We start from the raw sequence: 19,809 nt of genomic DNA, 5'->3' as shown, positions 1-19,809 counted from the left end.
AACAGGCCAAATAACAATGGGTAGCAATTGTGCATTCAAAATCCCATTTTTACATAAAGGAATGGAACTTTTTACATAAAGGAATGGAAATGTTGTTGATTATTAGTTAATTTTTATTGATAAATTCAGTGAAATTTATCAATAAAAAATTAACTAATAATCAACAACATATCCAACCATAAAGGGTTTTTAAATCATGGTACACCTGTCCTAATGTGGCCACTAAAAGCAATGTTACAGGCAATGTGACAACATGTAGGTTCATGGTTCTCAAACTGTATGCCTAGGTGCCCAGAGGAATGCACAGGGGGTGGCAGAGTAATTTCAGTTTTTGAAAGAAACAGCAATAGCTAACCTCTGTCAGATAACTTGTAAGTCACCAGCTCAAGATAGTTCAAATTTCTACATTCAAGTGCACCACTTGACTTTTAATGACATCAGTGAATGATGCAACACACTTGGCAGTTGTCATGACAAAAAAAGTTCTGTGTAAAAATCCATGTGGAACAGGAAATGAGGGTGTGTTATCCAACCTGCATCCAAGGCTGAAGAAGGTGTGCAGTGCCCAACAGATGGGCACATTTCATTAGGATTTTGTTTAAAATAACAAAAATGTAAAAATCTCAATTTGTGTTTATTATTGTTAAATATTTATTAAATTGTTTGGATTGAACTACTTATAAATGGAAAGGTAAACTATTCCTTTTTTCCTAGGAGGGGCTGTGACAAATACTGAGACACTTGGTGCTTTGAACCAAGAAAAGTTCAGGAACTACAGCAGTAGATGAAAAAAAATGAAATAAAAACTGTACAGACATCACAATCAATCTGTCTCTTCTCTCCCTCTTCCTCTCTCCCTCCCTCTCTCTCTCTCTCTCTCTCTCTCTCTCTCGCTCTCGCTCTCGCTCTCGCTCTCGCTCTCTGTTTAAATAATGCAAGAAAGTACATAAAAATTAAACAGTGGAGCCTGGCTAGGTTGGCTGAGTGGCTGAGCATGGATTCATGAACCAAGAAGTCACTGGTTCATTTCTGGTCCAGGCACATGCCTGGGTTGTGGGCTTGATCCCCAGTAGGGGGCATGCAGGAGGCAGCAGATAGATGGTTCTCTCTCACCAATGTTTCTATCTTTCTATCTTTCTCCCTTCCTCTCTCTCTCAAATCAATAAAAACATATTTTTTTTAAAAAAAATTTTAACAGTGAACAGTGGAGACTTAATAGATTTTTCTTTTCCATAGTTTCCTATATTTTAAGTATTACTCTCATATACTGGAAATAATTAAAGGTTATGAAAAACATGTCCTCAGGTGAAGATTTTAAAAAGATACTTTAAAATTTAAAGATTATTACAAATAATTTCCCAAAGGAGTCCATTTGCCTCTATGAATAAAAGTATCTGTTGAACATACCAGTGAGTTTCATTTTGGGAGAAGGTCTTATTTTATTTTGCTCCTTCTCCAGTTCCTTGCCCCACACTGCGGTTTTGAAGAAACCTGTTTCTATGTGCATCTCTCTGTGATATGTTTTTTTTTTTTTTTTTTTTTTTTTTTTTAAACAAAACTCCCACTTTCCACCCTTGCAGCCCTCAGGAAGAGAACTTGGCTTGGGGTTTCCAGCAGATGGGGCTTCTCAGCCTAACAGCTGGCAGATCTAGCAAAGATGAGGTGCGGAGGGGTGGGCTGCCAATGTCACAGGCGCTGCTGCTGGAAGGGCATTCTTGTGGCTCCTGCTTCATGGTGGAAGAAACGGCCTGCAGCATCCCGCATGTCTGAGGTGAAGGAGATCATTGGAAACCTGCCCTGAGGAAACTCACATATGAAAGCACCCCTGAGTGCAAGAGATCTGGGTGTTTGCTGATCTCTGCTGCTCTCAGAGTCCCAACTCTGAGAACCCACATTTTATATAACTCAGAGCCGCAGTTTGCCACTGCTGACTACTGTCGGTAATGAGTTTGCCGACACTGACTTAGAGAGTTGTTATACAACTAGGGATCCCTCAGCCTTGCCTGTGCCCTCTCACAATCTAGGACTCCTTGGGGGATATCAGAAAGCTGGTTTCAGCCAGATCCCCACAGGCCAGGCCAAGGGACCCCACCAGTGCATGAATCTGTGCACGGGGCCTCTAATACATATAAGGTTTTCTGTTAATCTCTTCCTGCCCTCCCCTTTCCCCCCTTCCCTCTGAGATTCATTATTCTGTTTCATGTTTCCATGCCAGTGGTTTCTGCTCCTCCATTGAGTGTCTGCCCCTTGGTGGTCAGTGCTTGTCATAGCTACCAGCCAGTCAGCGGATTGGCCAGTCAATTAGGCTTTTATATAGAGAGGTTGAGAAATCCACATACAGTCTTTGTTATATTGTGAGAGAAAACAAATTCAAAACATTGTTCTCTTCCTAAAAAAGTCCATTTTTATTATATTTTGCATTTGTGATCATCAGGTTTGTTTCATTTTTAAAAATTGTATTACACATGTATATTGTACATGTATTAAATTGTTTAGTCCTCACACCAGCAATATGAGTAGTACTATTATATCCATTTTAAACAGATTAGGAAGCAAGCAGGCAGAGGTTGAGTAGCTTGCACAAGTTCCAATATCTGGAACAGGCAGAAGAACCACAATTTGGAATTGATCTTGGAGAGTGTGGGTCCATAGGGCTCTTTAAGCAAGACACTGTCACTGCTTCTGGGTATAGCTATTTCCTGATCTCAGGGTATCCTTACATCAGGTATGAAAATAAGACTGCATTCTTTCAGAATTATATCTTCACTAAATTTCCTAAGAAGCGTAGCCATTCTATTCTCAAAGTTTTCACAATAGAGTGTTTATATATTCAATTGTGTTCTCTGTTCTATTATAACATTTATTATATTTTGTTTGTCTGTACAAATCCCTCTTCCCCACTAGCTTGAGTACTCTGTAAAGATGAGGCTAAGCATCGTTCTTTTTATAGCTTCATTGCCAAGAATATCGTAGTTTCACAATCAATATTTGATGACAAAATGAAAGCTGATGCTCCACTGATAGGAGTTGCTATTGATACTGTGGGTGTATCCCCTCCACCCACCATGGAGGTCACCTGCAGCCAGTGCCTGTTCCCCTTGAAGGTTTCCTGATTCTCTCTACCTAAAAGTGTTTTCTAGCTGCTGGGAAATGCTTGGTCAAAGGTTGGGTAGGTGGATTTTGCCAAGAAATTAATTCCTGGGAGAAACCTACAGCCAGTGAGGGATGGGAAGTGGTGGACAGATGCCCCAGCTTCCCTGCTGGGACAAGTCTGAGGTGTGTTTTGCAAAGTCCCTCAGGGCATCCCCACCAGAACTGGGCCCCAGCTGCCCAAAGCAGTTACTGTTCATTAATACCGTACACCCTTTCTTGACCTCTCTTCCTTCCTGGTCTCAGTACTCTATTCCCTCAAAGCCACATGGAAGTTAATTCTGTCAATAACCTAAATGAGCTTCGAAGCCAACTCTCCCCCAGTTGAGCCCTCAGATAGAAGGCAGCCCAGCTGGTACCTTGTTCTCAGCCTTGTGAGAGCCTGAGCAGAGGATGCAGCTAAACTGTGCCTAACTCCTGACCTCTGAAAACTGTAATGTGTGTTATTATAATCTGTTGCATTTATGGTAACTTGTTACAAATTTTGATATCTGAAAGTGGGGTGCTGCTGTAACAAATACCTAAACACATGTGTATGAGCTGGCTAGGGCTACTGCATTGGGTGGCTTCACAACAGATTTATTTCTTATAGTCTGGAAGGTAGAAGTCTAAGATTAAGGTATCAGTGGGGTTGTTTCATCTAAGACCTCTCTTCCTTGCCTTACAAATGACCATCTTCTTGCCATGTCCTCACACGGTCTTTTCTCTGTGACTGCCTGCCCCTGCTGTCTCTTCCTCTTCTTGTAAAGACATCAGTCCTATAGGGTGAAGGCTCCAGCCTTACGACCTTGTTTAACATTAATTGTCTTCTTAAAGGCCCATCTCCAAGTGTAGTCACACGGGGGTTGGGGTTTCAACATATGAATTTTGGAAGGACACATGCAGTTCACAACACAGGAGTGTTTGTAACCAGGAAGTGGGTAGAGGCTAAAAGAATTTTGAGGAATATGGCAGAGAAAGTCATGATTGCCATGAACAAACTCTTAGTAGAAATCTGGACTTTGAGGATCCCGATGGTGAGGCTCAGAAGCAAATGAGGAACATGTTCCTGGAAACTGGAGGAAGGGGGGCCTTGCCCTGTGGTGGCAGAAAGCTTGGCAGAATTGTCTCCTGGAGTTATGTGGGAAGCAGAAGCTGGAAGTGATAAACATGACCACATATCTAAGGAGATTTTCAAGAAAAGCGTGGCAGGTGCTGCCTGCTTCTTTCTGCTTACAGTAATTGTGGGAGGAGAGAGATTAATTGAAAGAAGAACTTACAATTTAAAAAAGAAACCAGAATCTCATGTCTCAAAAAATTCTGAGCTTCTCCAGATGGCAAAGATGCAAAAATGAAGAGCTGCCTCTCAGGAAAGTGTGTTCTGCGGGTGTGAAGGTACAGCTGCTAAAACTCAGAAAGACCAAAGTTCAGATGAGGCCTTTGTAAGAAATTAAGGGTGTGCCTCACAGATCTCAGTGAAACCAGAGAACCTCTAGGGAGCTGAAGGGCATCTCAGCAGGAGGCCAAGGACAAAGGGTTTATCTTAAACACATCAGTGGATATTGCTCTTGCCTAATGAAATGAACCACAGTAAAGTCCACACAATGTTTACAAAGTAATTGAGAAGTTGTTTAAATATAGAAACTTCGCTAGCTTGGACTGAAAGGGACAGAGCTACTACAAAACAGACACCTCATGAGAAAGCAGGCTGATAACACCACTCTGCTTCGAACACAGGCTACCTTTCACGAACAAGACGAACAAGACGAGCAGAACCAAGAATCCAGAGGGTGGAGCCTGAGCCACGGAGGTTATTCCTGAGCCTTGATGCCTAATTGAGGGACAGGCTGGGTTTCACAAGGACTCTAGACTGGTGACTACCTTTCATTTCCTCTGTTTTGACTGGAGCATCTGCAACTATTACTCTACGTCTGTCACGCCATCTTATGTTGGGAGGGTTGGAGGCAGATGCTCAGCACTGTAGTTTCAAAGGTCCACAGCTGGAGAGTAACTGTGCCCTAGCAGTGTGATTGGTAGATCACTCAAGCCTCTTATCCACACCTAATCCCAATTTTACTTTACAATGATGTTCTAATGCGAGAGTAGGGACCGTTTTTTTCTGCCAAGGGCCATTTAGATATTTATAGCATTATTCACTTAATATAATTCACTTAATATAAATGTAGGTTGCTATGTAAAAAGCTCCTAGATTCATTGAATTTCAAGTTCCACCTGCATTTTGCCTTTGCAGGGCCAGACCAAATGATTCCTTATACGGCCTGCAGGCTGGATGTTCCCTACCCTTGCCCTAATAGTAAGATGACACTCAGGGAACCTGGGGTTGGGGTGAATGTATCTTGCATGTGGGAGAGACAATGGGGAGCAGAGTGAACAAGCCCTATGGTGACGCCCCCTCCTGGTGCTCCCAGCTTGTGTAATCCCCTTTTTATGATTGAGGGCAGGACCTGTGCTTGCTTCAAACCACTAGGGCACATGTGTCAAACACAAGGCCCACGGGCCAAATCCAGCCCGCCAGGCCTTGCAATGTGGCCCGCACCGCGCTGTCATCACTGCACTCTGCTGTCAGTTTATGACATTGTCAGTTTATGACTGTTCAGTAAACCATTCGGCCCACGATTTCGGCTGGATTTTAGATTTTGGCCCCTTCTCTGATTGAGTTCGACACCCCTACACTAGGGCATGGTAGAGGGATGGAATGTCACTCCCAAGGCTATGTTCTACATCATACAGCATCAGTGCTAGGATATCATTTTGTGATTCTGTTATGGTAAGTACATAAGACTCCAAGCAGAGTGGCTCTCACTCTCCTGTGGCCTTGAAGAAGCAAGCTACTCTGAGTTCCACAGAGAGGAAGTGAATTCTGCCAACAGCCTTAAAGAGCTGGGAAGCAGATGCTTCCCCAATCACGCCTCCAGAGGGCAGTGCAGCCAAGCTGATGACAGTCGGGGAGCCCTTGAGCAGAGGTACCCAGTTAAGCCTGCCTCCATTCCAGACTCAGGAAAACTGTGAGATAATAAATGTGTATTGCTTTAAGACACGAATTTTGTGGTAATTTGTTATGCAGCAATGAAAAACTAATACAATGATTCTCAAAAGGAAGTGGATTATGTGATGAAAGCAAATGCTTAGATTTGTGCCATCTCAGGCACAGTTTTTTTGTTTGTTTGTTTGTTTTGTGTGTGTGTGTGTGTGTTTCCACTGAAGTTTTAATGTTATTAGTAATAGCAGGAGCATTCAAACACTTGGATAGTGATGTGCTGCTTAGAAATGATCAAAAGTATTGATGAATTGCCTTCTCACTAGTTTATACAGAGGCAACAATACAATACTTATATTTACTGATACAAGACAAAAATGATAAAAATTCTAGGAGTTGACAGAGCCACGAAGAAGCCTGCAGTGGCCATCTTAGTGCCCCAAATCCTATAAAATGCTAAGTGAGAGTAAAATGAAATCTTTCAAGTTCTACGCATGTGTGGGAGTCACAGAGAGAGCCACATGCGTTTTCTTCTGACTTAGAAGGGATATTTTCAGTTAGGTCACCCCTGCCGGAGAGAAGCTCCAGGGCAGATAAGGCATTCCTGACAATATCATCTCCCTTTATATAGAATTTTCCAGTTATCAAAGCACCACCATCCTCACTTGACAAGTTCAGCTGACAGGAGGTCAGGACAGGCCACTCAGCGAGAAACTAACAGAAGTCAGGAGAGAAGCTTGTGATCTGGAGGTTTGCTGTTTAACTTATCATACAATCAGCCAGGCCACCCTGGAGACAGGTGAGCAGCACACATTTGGGCATTTACTCATTTGCTTCTTGGTGCACACTTTCATTGACACTTCCTGTTTAAATGTTATGCCTACTTCACATGAGAAACCTGTGTGGATCACATGCATAATAAAAGACTCTGTAGAAGGCTCTGAGTCCTCTACAACTACAAATTGAATAGGAACAGCTGAAAATCCAAATCAATACAGAAGAGAGAGTTGGTTGCAATCATAGATTTCCCTTCAGAACCAGCCTGTCTGAAGCTCACAAGTATTGAAAAACTGGCATTTCCCAAGGCATAAGGCATTGTACTCTTCTTTCATTGACTGCTTTTATGTCATGATCTCTTGTCTCATTTTTCCTTTTAAATAAAGACAACTAGACCAAATTAGAATTGTTGGTTCTACTTAACTTAAATAACTGTGCCAAAATGGCTTTAAATCTGCACAATTCTATGTATTCGCTCCTTTCTGTTGATTTCTTCACAGTTTCTTATTTCAATGATTGTTCTAGCTTCTGTGATATATTCTGCATAGTTTATAATATGCAATTCTCAGTGACTTGGATGAGCCAAACAGTGGGCTCATCCAATCTACATTGTATACTTTGGCCCCTTAAACCTTTTACTTTCCCTTTTCTAAGAGGCTGGTAGAGGCAACCGGATTCTCTGGAACCACCAATGTTTCCAATAGTTTCCAACAGTGTTAAATACACTCATGGGATTTAGAGAAAGAGAGGACCAGTCTGAAGAAGTTTGGTTAGAAAAGCATTTGATTAACTCTACTCTTTGGGGAATTTCAATCTAGTTGACCATTGTTTGTCATTTCTTGTCTGGTTTTATTTTATTTTTTCTCACAGGTAAAACTGTGCCTGAAGTCTCATTTGCAGAAACACAGGACTCCATCTATACTCAAAATGTATTTTCCAGTCATCTCCCAGATGGTATTTAAGCATCTATAACAAATATTTTCATGTCATAGGGACAGGATGATCACACATTTGCCATTAGGGTTAGAAAGTGATAAAGGGAATAAGAGCATCATGGGGCTCAGGAACTCAGCACTTAGCAAACCTTGCACTAACTCTCAGTGGGGCTTTTAAATTCTGTCATAGAAGATAATAAGCCAGCTCACCCAGAAGATGGGGAAAATGAGCTAAATGGTCCTCTTAAGTCCTATGTCCACTGAGCATGATGGATTATCACTGAGATGGGAGCTTCCTCCTTCACTGCTGGCCAGGACCTGCATGGCCTGGACAAGTGAAAAACCATGGTGAAATAACTGATGCCCTGTCTCCACCCAATAAAGAACATGCTCTCTAAAAGAGAGCACTTATCCTGGGTCTTCAGCTAGAATGTTACACTAAGACTCTAGAATGTTCTAGAGCAGTGTTTCCCAAACTTCTCTCATGATGAGAATCACCTGGTGGAGTTGTTAAAACACAGATTCCTGAATCCCAACTAAGAAGTACTAAACTAGAATTTTTGGGAACATATAGGTAAAATTGTATACTTAACTAGTGCTCTAAGACAGATTTTATATACAGAGCACTAAGTTAGGTATGCAATTTTACCTATATGTTCTCAAAAATTCTAGTTTAGCACTTCTTAGTTGGGATTCAGGAATCTGTGTTTTAACAACTCCACCAGGTGATTCTCATCATGAGAGAAGTTTGGGAAACACTGTTCTAGAGTATCCTTCTAGAATGGCCTCATCAAATAACTGTTCTCAAGATGATTGTCTTTTGGGCATTTTTTCCTTTACCATGATAACCAATAGCAGAGGACTTTTCTGGGTATACTGAACACTCCATTTTCTAGTTTTTATAAACATTTTGGATATGAGAAAACCAATGAAACCAAAAAAGGAAATTCTTTTCAATCCCTACTTCTTTTCAGATGTGGCCTACCCTATATTTTGGTATTTGGTATACCTGTATATGTGTACATCTATGCATGTGTGTATATACGCATATGTATAACATTATTTTAAAATATGTTAATACTAAATTTTATGTAAGAGTTCAAACATTCAGAGGGCAAATGCAAAACAACAAAAGATCATTTAATTTAAAATTTAATCAAAAGTTATTGCCAATATTTATTTACCAGAAATGGTGGGTAATATTCTTCAATATAAAGATTAGCAAACATCACTTAAATGCAATAATTAAGCATTAGCTTTCTCTTGGGGGCATATACTCAATATTAAGATATTGCCTATTATTAACCAGTAGAGCTGGTTAATTAATTTTTATTAACTCTCAATGAATACCTGTTTAAAATGGAAGGTCCTTTTGTTCCTATAGACTTATCTTTTCAAATATCCATCTTTATATGTTTTACATTTTTCTGGCTTAAAAAGTTTCAAAACCCTATCAGAAAATGAAATTTATAAGATACAGGATAAGAAGACTCTGCATTGATCTTTAGGTATATCGTATTCACATATACAATACCAAAAGAGAATGACCAAGATGATGCATAAACAATGAATTGAAATTCTCATTTAGTCAGCTCAGATAACATCTTATAAATAAGCTTTTCCCATATTTATTAACTATGATCCTACTTTGCCTCCGTTAAAAGAATGCATCTGCTGAAGCCGGTTTTGCTCAGTGGATAGAGCATCAGCCTGCGGACTGAAAGGTCCCGGGTTCGATTCCGGTCAAGGGCACGTACCTCGGTTGTGGGCACATCCCCAGTAGAGGGTGTGCAAGAGGCAGCTGATCGATGATTCTCTCTCATCGATGTTTCTAACTCTCTATCCCTCTCTCTTCCTCTCTGTAAAAATAAATAAAAATAAAAATAAAAAATAAAAAAGACTATGGGATACACCCATAGCCAAAAAAAAAAAAAAAAAAAAGAATGCATCTACTTTTAATTTGCCTGTCATTTAAATACAATATAGTCAATATTCATGTTAACATAAAATAAGGTATTCATGTCGTTCAGATGTCTACTTATATAATGAGCAAGAGATATAGAATAGAATCTGATCTATTGGGATATCATAATAAAAAAAATCAGAAATTTAACTACTATAAGGAACTTTTGGGCAATTACTTGATTCTGAGGTACAGAAGAAAATGGCTGCATTTTCTCTGTAGAAACTTAATGTACCTGAAATTTATTGGGTCTGAGTTCCATTTTAACACAATTATTTTCATGAAAATTTCTTGCCAAAAATCTACCAGCCATTTCTTTAGGGTAATTATATCTTATTTCATGACTCAAATGATTCACTTTTATTTAAAATAGCTGTTTCTTATACTATTGCAATAAATTTGAACATATATGTATGCATACATATATAAATATATATGATTACATATATAAAACCTGTATGTATGTAAATCTATTCATGTGTATACATACATATATAAACATTATTTTAAAATACATTAATACTAAATTTTATATAAGAGTTCAAACATTCGGAGGGCAAATGCAAAACAACAAAAGATATTTCATATAAAGTTTAATCAAAAGCTATTGCCAATATTTACCAGAAGAGGTAATATTCTTCAATGTAAAGATTAGCAAACATCACTTGAAGTGCAATAATCATTTCTGATTTTGTGATTTTGTTTTATGTGTCTGATTTAAAAAAAAAATATCTCCCATATAAAAGCTGAGGATCCTTTGCATGTGCTGCCACTTACAGTAAGGGGTGCGCAGTATGATCATTAGAAAATAATTGTGGCTAAGCTGTGGATATTTTAAAACAAATATAAATATATAGGCATTTTATAATTTGCCTTTAAAGATGAGATGCTTCACCAAATGACAACCTACTTATAAAATCAACTTAAAGCCAAATCCTCACCATACCTTCATGGGAGCCAGCTGGATGGGAGTGATGCATGAAGGGTCCACCATGGGCTTCGGCCTGTTGGCTGTGTCTGCCAACAGACTGTGCCATTGCTGCGGCAGGCCGGTGAATTTCTGTTCCTGTGGATCAAACCCAGTGTGAACCCTGTGTTCAAAGTTGGATGGACCAGATATTTCAATCTTTTTCTTTTTCTTTCCAAACATGATGCAAAGACCTGGGAAAGGCAAACAGAAAAGAGGTAGCTGTTTATATGTTGCCAGCAGAAGAACACAAGGAAATTATTAATTCATCCAGAGTTAATCTTTTCAGTAGTTCCTTTATATACCAGCTACAATTATGAAAGTTGGGTTTTCAGGGTGTGTAGTTAACTTCATTCAGTGTTATGGTTGTTTTTGTTCTTTCCTTGAACTTGCTGTGTGCATTATAGTTCCCTGCCCCTTGATTTTGAACTTGGCCATGTGATCTGCTTTGACTATTGGACTGTGGATGGAAGAGACAGTGTGGCAGTTCAGGATGCCCTGTGTGTTTCCACTTTCCATCTTGTGCTCCTGCCACGCGGCATGAAGATCTCTCAGGTGGATGCTGTGACCTTAGCCTTTTTTCTGGAAGGAGAGCTACAGGAAGCAGACACAAATCCCACTTCCAGTTGGAGCCAAATCTAACTGAACCACAGCTGACTCATGAGGAAGATATAAAAGTTTTTAATTAAGCCTCTGAGACTTTGGACTTGTTTGTTATGTGGTGTTATCAAAGAAAAAGCTGACTACTACACAAGAAAAAGCACCTCAAAGTTTGGTGCACACTTCCAACCTAAAATACTTGTGTGGAAAAATATAATGTGTGCACAGAGTCTTCCCTCTGTATCCCCAGGTTTCACATCCATGTGGATCAAGAGTATTTAAAAATGTTAAACTGTGGCTGACAAGTACTATGTAGGTAGGTCTACTATGGTTGTATCTGTACTATAGTTGTGACTGTATTAAACACATTCAGCACAGAGTTTTTCTTTTTATTAATCAATAAAAGACACAGTATATCAACAATTTATACTACATTTACATTGTATTAGGCCTTGTAAGTAACCCTGAGATAATTTAAACCATAGAAAAAGATGTGTATAGGTTATATGCAACTACTATGCCCTTTTCTATAGGGGACTTGAACATCCATGAATTGTGTTATCTGTGGGGATCCTAGAACCAATCTCCTCTGGATACTGAGGGGTAACTAACTCTACATGAACAATGGAGTTAAGAAGTATATTCACCATATAAAATTATTATTAGAATTAAACATTTGTAAAAGATGTTGAAAAGCACCTAGCACATAGTAGGTACTACAAGTATTACATATACTTCTGGACAAATATATAAGGAACTCCACTGGCATTACCTGCAGGTAACTGGGAGAGAGGGGATGGGCAGGGAGGGAGACCCACTTTTTCCTGTGTATTATATATTTATAACTTTTTAAATGCATTTTGCATGTTTGAAACCATGTAGTTTAACTAATTAAAACATATCCCGTAACTAAAATCCCTCTCTAGAAAATGTGTAAAATAGACACTGTGAGCTTTATGGCATAGAAACATGTAAGAATAACCTGGGCTTGAACTCCAGGTAAATCACCTATTCTCTGTAATATTGAGTAATTGGTTTTCTTTCTCTAAATGATTGTGACCAGGACAATCATGATCACTTGGGAAATCCTGACCGAACTGTGATTCGCATTGTATGAGATGATATTTGGCTCCATTGTTGCTTTGATAAGGAAGTCTTATCTTAGCCCTCAGACTTGAACAGGTAGACTATACACCTTTCCAGCACTAAGTAACTATTCTTCACATCATATATCCACTTGCTGTCAGTTAATTATGGGTGACAGTGTGCCTGGTGTCTGCTTTTCCTACTAAAATATAAGATCCATGAGAGAAGGGATGGTACCTTCTTGTTCATTATTATTTGCCATTTTCCAGCACACAGTAGGAATCAAGAAATATTTGCTGATGGACTAAAATTACCAAGAATACATTTGTTCAGAGAATAGCACCTGGAATCAGAACTCCATATATGTTAAATCTTCCCTTGCTCTCTCCCTTTCTTCTTCCTCTCTCTCCTCTTCATCCTTCCTTAAAATTTCTTTCTTCTTTTTACACGTACCCCTGCTTGGTGAGCAGGATCTTCCCGTTGTTTTCCAGTTTTCTGGAGCTCCTATTACATCCTCAAAATACTAGAGGGTGGGTGGCTTATGAACAACAGCACTTTATTCCTCACAGTTCTGGAGGCTAGAAGTCCAAGATCAAGGTGTTGGCAGATTCAGTGTGTGGTGAGGACCTGCTTCCTAAATGGCTGTAACCTCACCATGTAGAAGGGACAAAGGTGCTCTCTGGCCACTTTAATAAGGCTCCGCCCTCATGAGCTAATCACTTCCCAACGGCCGCACTTCCAAATCCAATCATTTTCTGGGTTAGGATTTCAACCTATGGATTTTGGAGGGTTACGTTCAGATCACAGCACTGGATATATATTCTCTCAACAGCAGTCAGACCCTTCACAACCTTACTTCCCAGACTCTATCAAAGTCCTTTCTCCCATCCATTTTGGCTGTTACTTCAGACTAATTTAGAAAACTAAATAAGGTGCTAATGAAAAACTAAAAAAATGTGGTAAGAGCTCAAAACACCTTGATATTGCTTCTCCTGGCAAGCATAACTATAGGTTATTTATTCTTTATGTACCTTGCTACCAGTTGTTAATAAAAGTTGTTCAACTGATTTTAAGCCACGGGTAAAAAAGTGAAGGAACCCAGCTGCTGCAAATTGTCACAGGAGTGACCCCTGACGCTTCATGCCTCCCAGGGTTCATGCCCCTGGGTGGGCCTCTCCCACATGGACTCTGGATCTGAATATGTCACTTGCTGTAGTCCACGGGACAGCTGAAACCTCAGTGACACAAAGATGAAATGTGATTGCACATTGGGGCTTTCCCTCCTTCTGTTCTTGGCACCATTGCCAGTATGAGAGTCAGGTCATCCTGCGGGAGATGACAAGACCATGTGGTCCAGGCACCCGTCAGGCCAGCAGCCACCAGCCTGGGGGGCAGAGACGCCTTGCTGAGCAGCAGCTGGCCACGAGGAGCCCATGCAAACCAGCAGAAGAACCATCCAGACGAGCTGGACTCGAAGTACCGACCTACAGAATCAGGGCACAAATAAATGGCTTTGCTTTAGGCCATTATACTTTGGAGTAAATTGTTGCATCGAAAAAAGCTAACTATCAGAGGAAGCAAAAACCTGATTATTTTCTCATAACCTGCATCTTCAGATATCCATTTTTCTCTTTGTTTTTGCTGCTTCACACTCTCAAGTAACAATGTCCAATCCAGTAGCTATACTGGCTGTCATACAGTTGTGTTACCTCAGAAGAATCTTGGCTATTACACTCCTGTCACAGTGGTTGAGGGCCTGCAATATTTTCAGTGGCCAGGAAATTATACCAAATAAGTAAATTGCTCTGTATACCATCTCTCCATGTTATTTAGTGAAAATAAAAATACATTGGAAAATATAATGTGGTCATGTGTTGACTGAGTCCACTTGACATTTTAGTAAACTTTATGACCATTTTTTAAAAAACAACTATTTAGAAAAATCATTTTAGAACAGTTCTTTTGCATGCATTCATCTGAGCTGAGCAAGCACTGAAAATGCTAAGCCAAGTGTTTTTAGAAGCAGAACAGAAACACCTTACTATTCCCTTCCTGATTATAAATTTCCCAGTGGTTGCTATGCCATTCAAGTGGGAGTATAAAAAAGGAAAATATTAATGTTCTTGTTTTTCAATAAGACACTTGTAGTGAGGAAACCCACAGCTGAATTAATTTACCTATGTTGCATCCTGTAATACCATACACATGTAACCTAAATGTTAACAAAACTGTTCAATAGTCTAATAAGTCTGAATTAAAGAGTTATAGAGGAAGTAAGTGAAAAGGAAAATTTATAAAACAGTTCCAACTCCTACAGCAACAATCCTGTGAAGCTGACAACTAAATGCAGAGAGAGACTCTCCATGCTGTAGGGCAGCCCCCAGTGATGGCCATAACTCTGACAGCAGTGAGGACCCCCCTCCCCCCACCTCAGGGGGAAAGTGGACAAAGTTGTGGTGCTTTTCAGCACCATGGGGAAGGGGCCACATGGTAGGGAAGTGAAGACCTGCTAGGGAGATGCTTTCTTCTCTCCGATGTGTCTCTGCTGTCCGTGCGAAATCTTCAGTGTGTATGACCTCACGTAAAATTTACCATAACCCTTCATGTGGGGTCCCCAACACCACCCAGGTGTGATTTGCTCAGAGACCTCACAGGACCCAGCATAGGATCATATTCATGGCTGTGATTTATTACAGTGAAAGGACACAGAGCAAAACCGGTAATGGGAAAGGGTGTGTGGGACGAAGTCTGGAGGGAAGCAGGCACAGCTCCCAGGGTCCTCTCTCTACTCACACGGGACAGGACTAATGCCTCCAGCCCTGAACTGTGACAGCACATGTGAAATGAAGTCTGCCGAGGAAGCTCATGGATGCTCGATGCTGAGGATCTTACCGTCTGCCTGGTCTGTGCCAAAACTTTAGACTCCGGAAGGAAATCAGGGGTTCAGCATCAACTATGCTGTCTGCATAAACTGTTCAGCCACAGTGAGCCATTCTTATCGGGGAATGATGGGAGCCCTCCTAAATCCCAAGCTCCCTGATGCCAGCCAAGGGCCCACCAGGCAAATAAGTGTTTCTTAGCTAGCAGCCCCAGGCCAGCCATGTCAACTCTTTTTCTGCACAAGAGGTGTTACTATCATATCTCCATTTTACAGAAGCTCAAGCCCGGGTTAGACATTGGCAAAGCCAGGCACTCAGAACCTCCAAGTACCTGCTCTTCATCACTGGGTGACATATGGTTGCCCTGTATCTGCCTTCTTTACTGGACACACCCTTGCTCTTCCTAGAAAACCCTGCTCCTCTAGAAATAGTTAGACAGGCTGGCTCTAACAAAGGTAACTGATATACTGGAGGTTTTTTGGCTCATCTCATGTCCCTCTGTACATGTTGACCTTTTTTCGGAGATTGAGTAGACCTCTGTCACTGAGCAGGGAAGGCTGTAGGAGAACCCCTCACACCTTGCTATTTAACATCCATGCCAACCCAGGGTATGGAATACCTCATCCTGCTCCTGAGTTCCAGCAGACCCTCCAGAACCCTTTGACAGTGTGGGTGGAAAAGGGACCACATACCAACCCTGACAAGCTCAGGGCAGGCCTACATGGCAGCCTTAAAAACACAGAGACCTAAAGTAACCACATAGTCTGAAATGAAAACTTTCTAACTAAAAGCGAGTCATGGCAGGTAGTCACGTCCTAGGCCAATACCTTCCTTGACAAAGGTTTGCCTGAGCCTGTCTATTGTCATATTGCATCTAAAATAACATACCTTTGGAAAGTCAGCCCCCTGGGGCAGAATCTCCCACCAGAGCACAGAATCCCTCACTGTTATCGTGTTCTCTGCAAACCACCTCTATGTGCTGAAAATGCCAGTTGTTAACTATCCACCAATGTAAAAGAGTTACGTGCCTATCAGTTTTACTTCTTATCCAATCTTAGAGACTTCCTTGTTTTTCTTTATCCCGTCTTCCTAATCTACCCCCAACGAATTTCATGTAACCGTCCTTATCCCTCCTTCTTTGATTGTGATGTACAAATAAGGTGCAAAAATTGCCATTCTCTGGAGCGTTTCCTCAGTTTGTTGAGGTTTTGCTTTCTGGCAATGTCAGTTTGGCTCAAATAAACTCAGAAAAATACTCTACAGGTTTGACATTTCTTTCGACAGTAGACACTGCTTAGGACAGAAAACTGCCATAGGTTTTAAGATGAGGCATTTCATGACTTAATATCTACTATTGTCTAATCCTCTGGTTTCATTATTAAACACACATGTGAGCATTCACCTGCTAGTGTGAATCAGCACTACCCAACTCTCTGAAAGGGGAATTGGGAGGGAGGGGATTGATACCTTCCTCAAAGAAATTTGGGAAACAATGGGTTACATAAATTTCCTTTATGAAACTTCTCAAAGCCTTTCCTGTGCTGACATGAGTTACATTCCTAAAGGAAGATAGTAAGCTGACCCCCCAGATTCATGCTTCTGAAAGTCTCTTGCAAAACTCAGGGCACACACTGTTTTGAGAGGTGATTTTGATCCCTACATGTTCTCATGTGGAAGGTGTATCTTGGAAGACTCTGAAGGAATTCCAAATTCTCAGATTCCAATGCAATGCTCTGAAATTTCACTGTCATCTCAGCCCTAAACCTGTCTTCACAGGGACAGCCCAGCTTTTGACCCTATTTAGCCAGTGGTCCTGCTTTATTTTAAACACACACCTACTCTAAGAGCTCCCGCATATGGCATCCCCCAATTCAGGTCTGTTGGCTGGGACAGTGAGCAAGCAAGAAGAAGAAGAGTGCCTGGGTGGGACTACTTGTCAGATGCTTTGTGGTGGTGGCACAGTGCCATACTAGGGACCAGAAAATATTTCTTAAACTACACGTTTTTAAGGCTAATTATGTGCCAGGCACTGTTCTATATATGAAGACTTGCATATTTTCTTTACTGGGATTTACATAGCAAAGACTATTATTCCCACTATGCAGATAAGGAAACTGAGGCCCAGGGATGTTAAGGAATGTGCCCAAGTTTACCCAAAAAGGAAGAAACTGAAAAGGGATTCAGGCTCAGGCAGTCCACACCCTGAAAACAGGCTTGTGCACTCCTCCAGGCTTGCTGCCTTGAATACCTGTGCCCTTTTGCTAGCCCTGGCAGCCTCTCTGAGATGGAGAGTCCTCCCCTAAAAGTGGCGATCATTCTAAATTTGCCTCGTTAGAAACACTAAGTAAGAAAGTAGAAGAAGAAGACCTTTGAAAAGAACATCAACAATAAAAATTCTAGCTAAAATGAAGAAAGTATTTTCTGGGATCAGAGATTATCTGGGCTATGTGTGATCGCCCTTCTTTTATATTCTGATTGTAATTGAAGTGGGACTGGCCTAGAGCGGACCTGCCTAAGACTAGCCAGTAGTGTGTGAGTTCTTTGTGCAGGAAACATTTCACAACACAAGTCCAGGTGATTTTGTGAGGACATTTAGTAAAGCTGAAGATAGTGAAACAGGAAGGGCCTAGGATAGAATGAGCAGTAGGAAGGAGCCTCGGCAGGGCTGCTTTGGCTCTAGAAACCTTATGGAAAAGAAGTGAGCCAACGTGAGGCTGCTGTCAGTTCACTGCAGGGCTAGAGATAAGGGGGCCTTGGAGACAGATTCAGGGGGGTAGCTCAGGACAAGCTGCTGCTGCCCACTGCTCCCCTGGTTGCAAGTCTCATGAGGTCCCTTAGAGTTTAGGTGATGCATGCCAGTGTGGAAAGAAGAGGAGGAAAGGCAGGGACCTGCTCCTGGGAGAGAGGGCACACTGAGTCCTTCATCTTGTGTTTTAAAGGCTGGGCATTTAGGGGATGGTCTCCCTGATAGGTTGGCTTCAGGGCTGGGGGTCATTAGTCATAGCAGCTGGTCCTGGTGTCATCAACCTAGTTTTGATGTTTTTCTGGGCCTGGAGCTGAAAACTGAGGCCTAAATGTTATCTCTGAGAAAGGTCAAGGGTTCTAAACCAAATGGGCAGTAATATGCCAGGGGAGGAAAGGCCACCTGGGGCTGAGGCCTTGCACCAGTTTTGCCTATTGCTAGGTACCAGGGGCTTTCTGCCCCGGTGACCTGCTGTATCTGGCTGTAAATTGCTGGGACAGTTTGTTCAGCTATCTGCCTAAGTTTCGCCATCCCACTTGCCAAGGAATTTTCCAAACTTCTTACTGCCCCACCTCATGTCCACTCTGGGACATGTTAGCTTTGTTTTACAAATGCAAGGAATGAAGCATAGGAAGGTTAAGCGATTTTATTTCCCAAGGAGGGAAGGTGGCAGAAATGGATTGGAATCCAAATCTACGTAACTCCAGACTTGGCTCTAAAGGGCTGATATTAACTATTAGGTTGCATCATCAGTATGAGATTATGTTCATTTTCAGTAAATTTTAGGCAAAATCAATAACTTAGGGGTACACTTGCAAGCCTTATAATTACTTCTATAGTCTCATGCAATTACTAGACCAGTAAGGTTTTCAGCTAGCTGGACAACTGGATTCTTAGAATATGAGCACAGAATTAAAAATGACTTTAATGTACATCTCAGGAGTGATTCTTTTCTCACTGACTCCCTCATGAGGAGATTTTTCTTTTCTTACCCTCAGATCTGTTTTGAAGGACGTAGTAAATGTAATAATGGATATTTAAGTACTTCTGAAATACCTTCCTGTGTTCAGATAATTTAGGTTTAATGATTGGCCTGTCATTGGTAGAAGAAAGATGACTCTGAGGAACTGTACTGCAGTGGGTATGGTACTCCACTGTGACTTCACCTTCTCCATCATCTTGCACACCCAATCACTGCCAATTCCTGTCCATTCTGCTCCCCAAATGTCCACTACATCTATATATCTGTCAGAATTCCCACTGCATTAGTTTTCTATTGCTGCTGTAACAAATTACCACAAATGTAGCTGCTTAGACAATACAATAAATTATAATACAACTAGAGACCCGATGCACAAAAATTCATGCAAGAGTAGACCTTCCTTACCCTGGCTGCCAGCACTGGCTTCCCTCCAGCACCCGGGATGCAGGTTGGCTTCCCCTGGGCTGCCTTTAGGCACCCAGGACCCTGGTCAGCTTCTCTCGGGCCCTGGCTTTGTCAGGAAGGACGTCCAGATGTGTGGAAGGTTGTTCAGCTATCCAGTCTAATTACCATATTACCCTTTTATTATTATAGATTCTAAAGTTAAAAAGCCTGTCATGGCTCTCACTGGGTGAATATCAAGTCATCAGCATAGCTGTGTTCCTTTCCAGAGGCTCTAAGGGAGAAGAAATTCCTCACCGTTTCCAGTTTTTAGAGGCCAAGTGCATTCCTTGGCTTTAGACCCTTCCT

General features: G+C 41.2%; 1 protein-coding gene across 2 annotated transcripts in view; it reads right to left on the bottom strand.

Moving 5' to 3' along the window:
- The window catches only part of PAK5 (p21 (RAC1) activated kinase 5), a 229,788-nt gene that overhangs the window by 70,250 nt on the left and 139,729 nt on the right, over positions 1-19,809 (bottom strand). For both annotated transcript variants that reach the window (XM_084888174.1, XM_084888173.1), the window contains exon 3: positions 10,749-10,963. In XM_084888174.1, coding sequence (XP_084744300.1) covers positions 10,749-10,952 — 204 coding nt within the window. In that variant the 5' untranslated portion in view covers positions 10,953-10,963. The remainder of the gene's footprint in view (positions 1-10,748; positions 10,964-19,809) is intronic.

The sequence above is a fragment of the Pipistrellus hanaki genome (genome assembly GCF_964339955.1).
Source record: "Pipistrellus hanaki genome assembly, chromosome: 6".
NCBI classification, from domain to species: Eukaryota; Metazoa; Chordata; class Mammalia; order Chiroptera; family Vespertilionidae; genus Pipistrellus; species Pipistrellus hanaki.
Note: the sequence above shows the minus strand (reverse complement) of the source record. Positions and strands in the feature narration are given on the sequence as shown.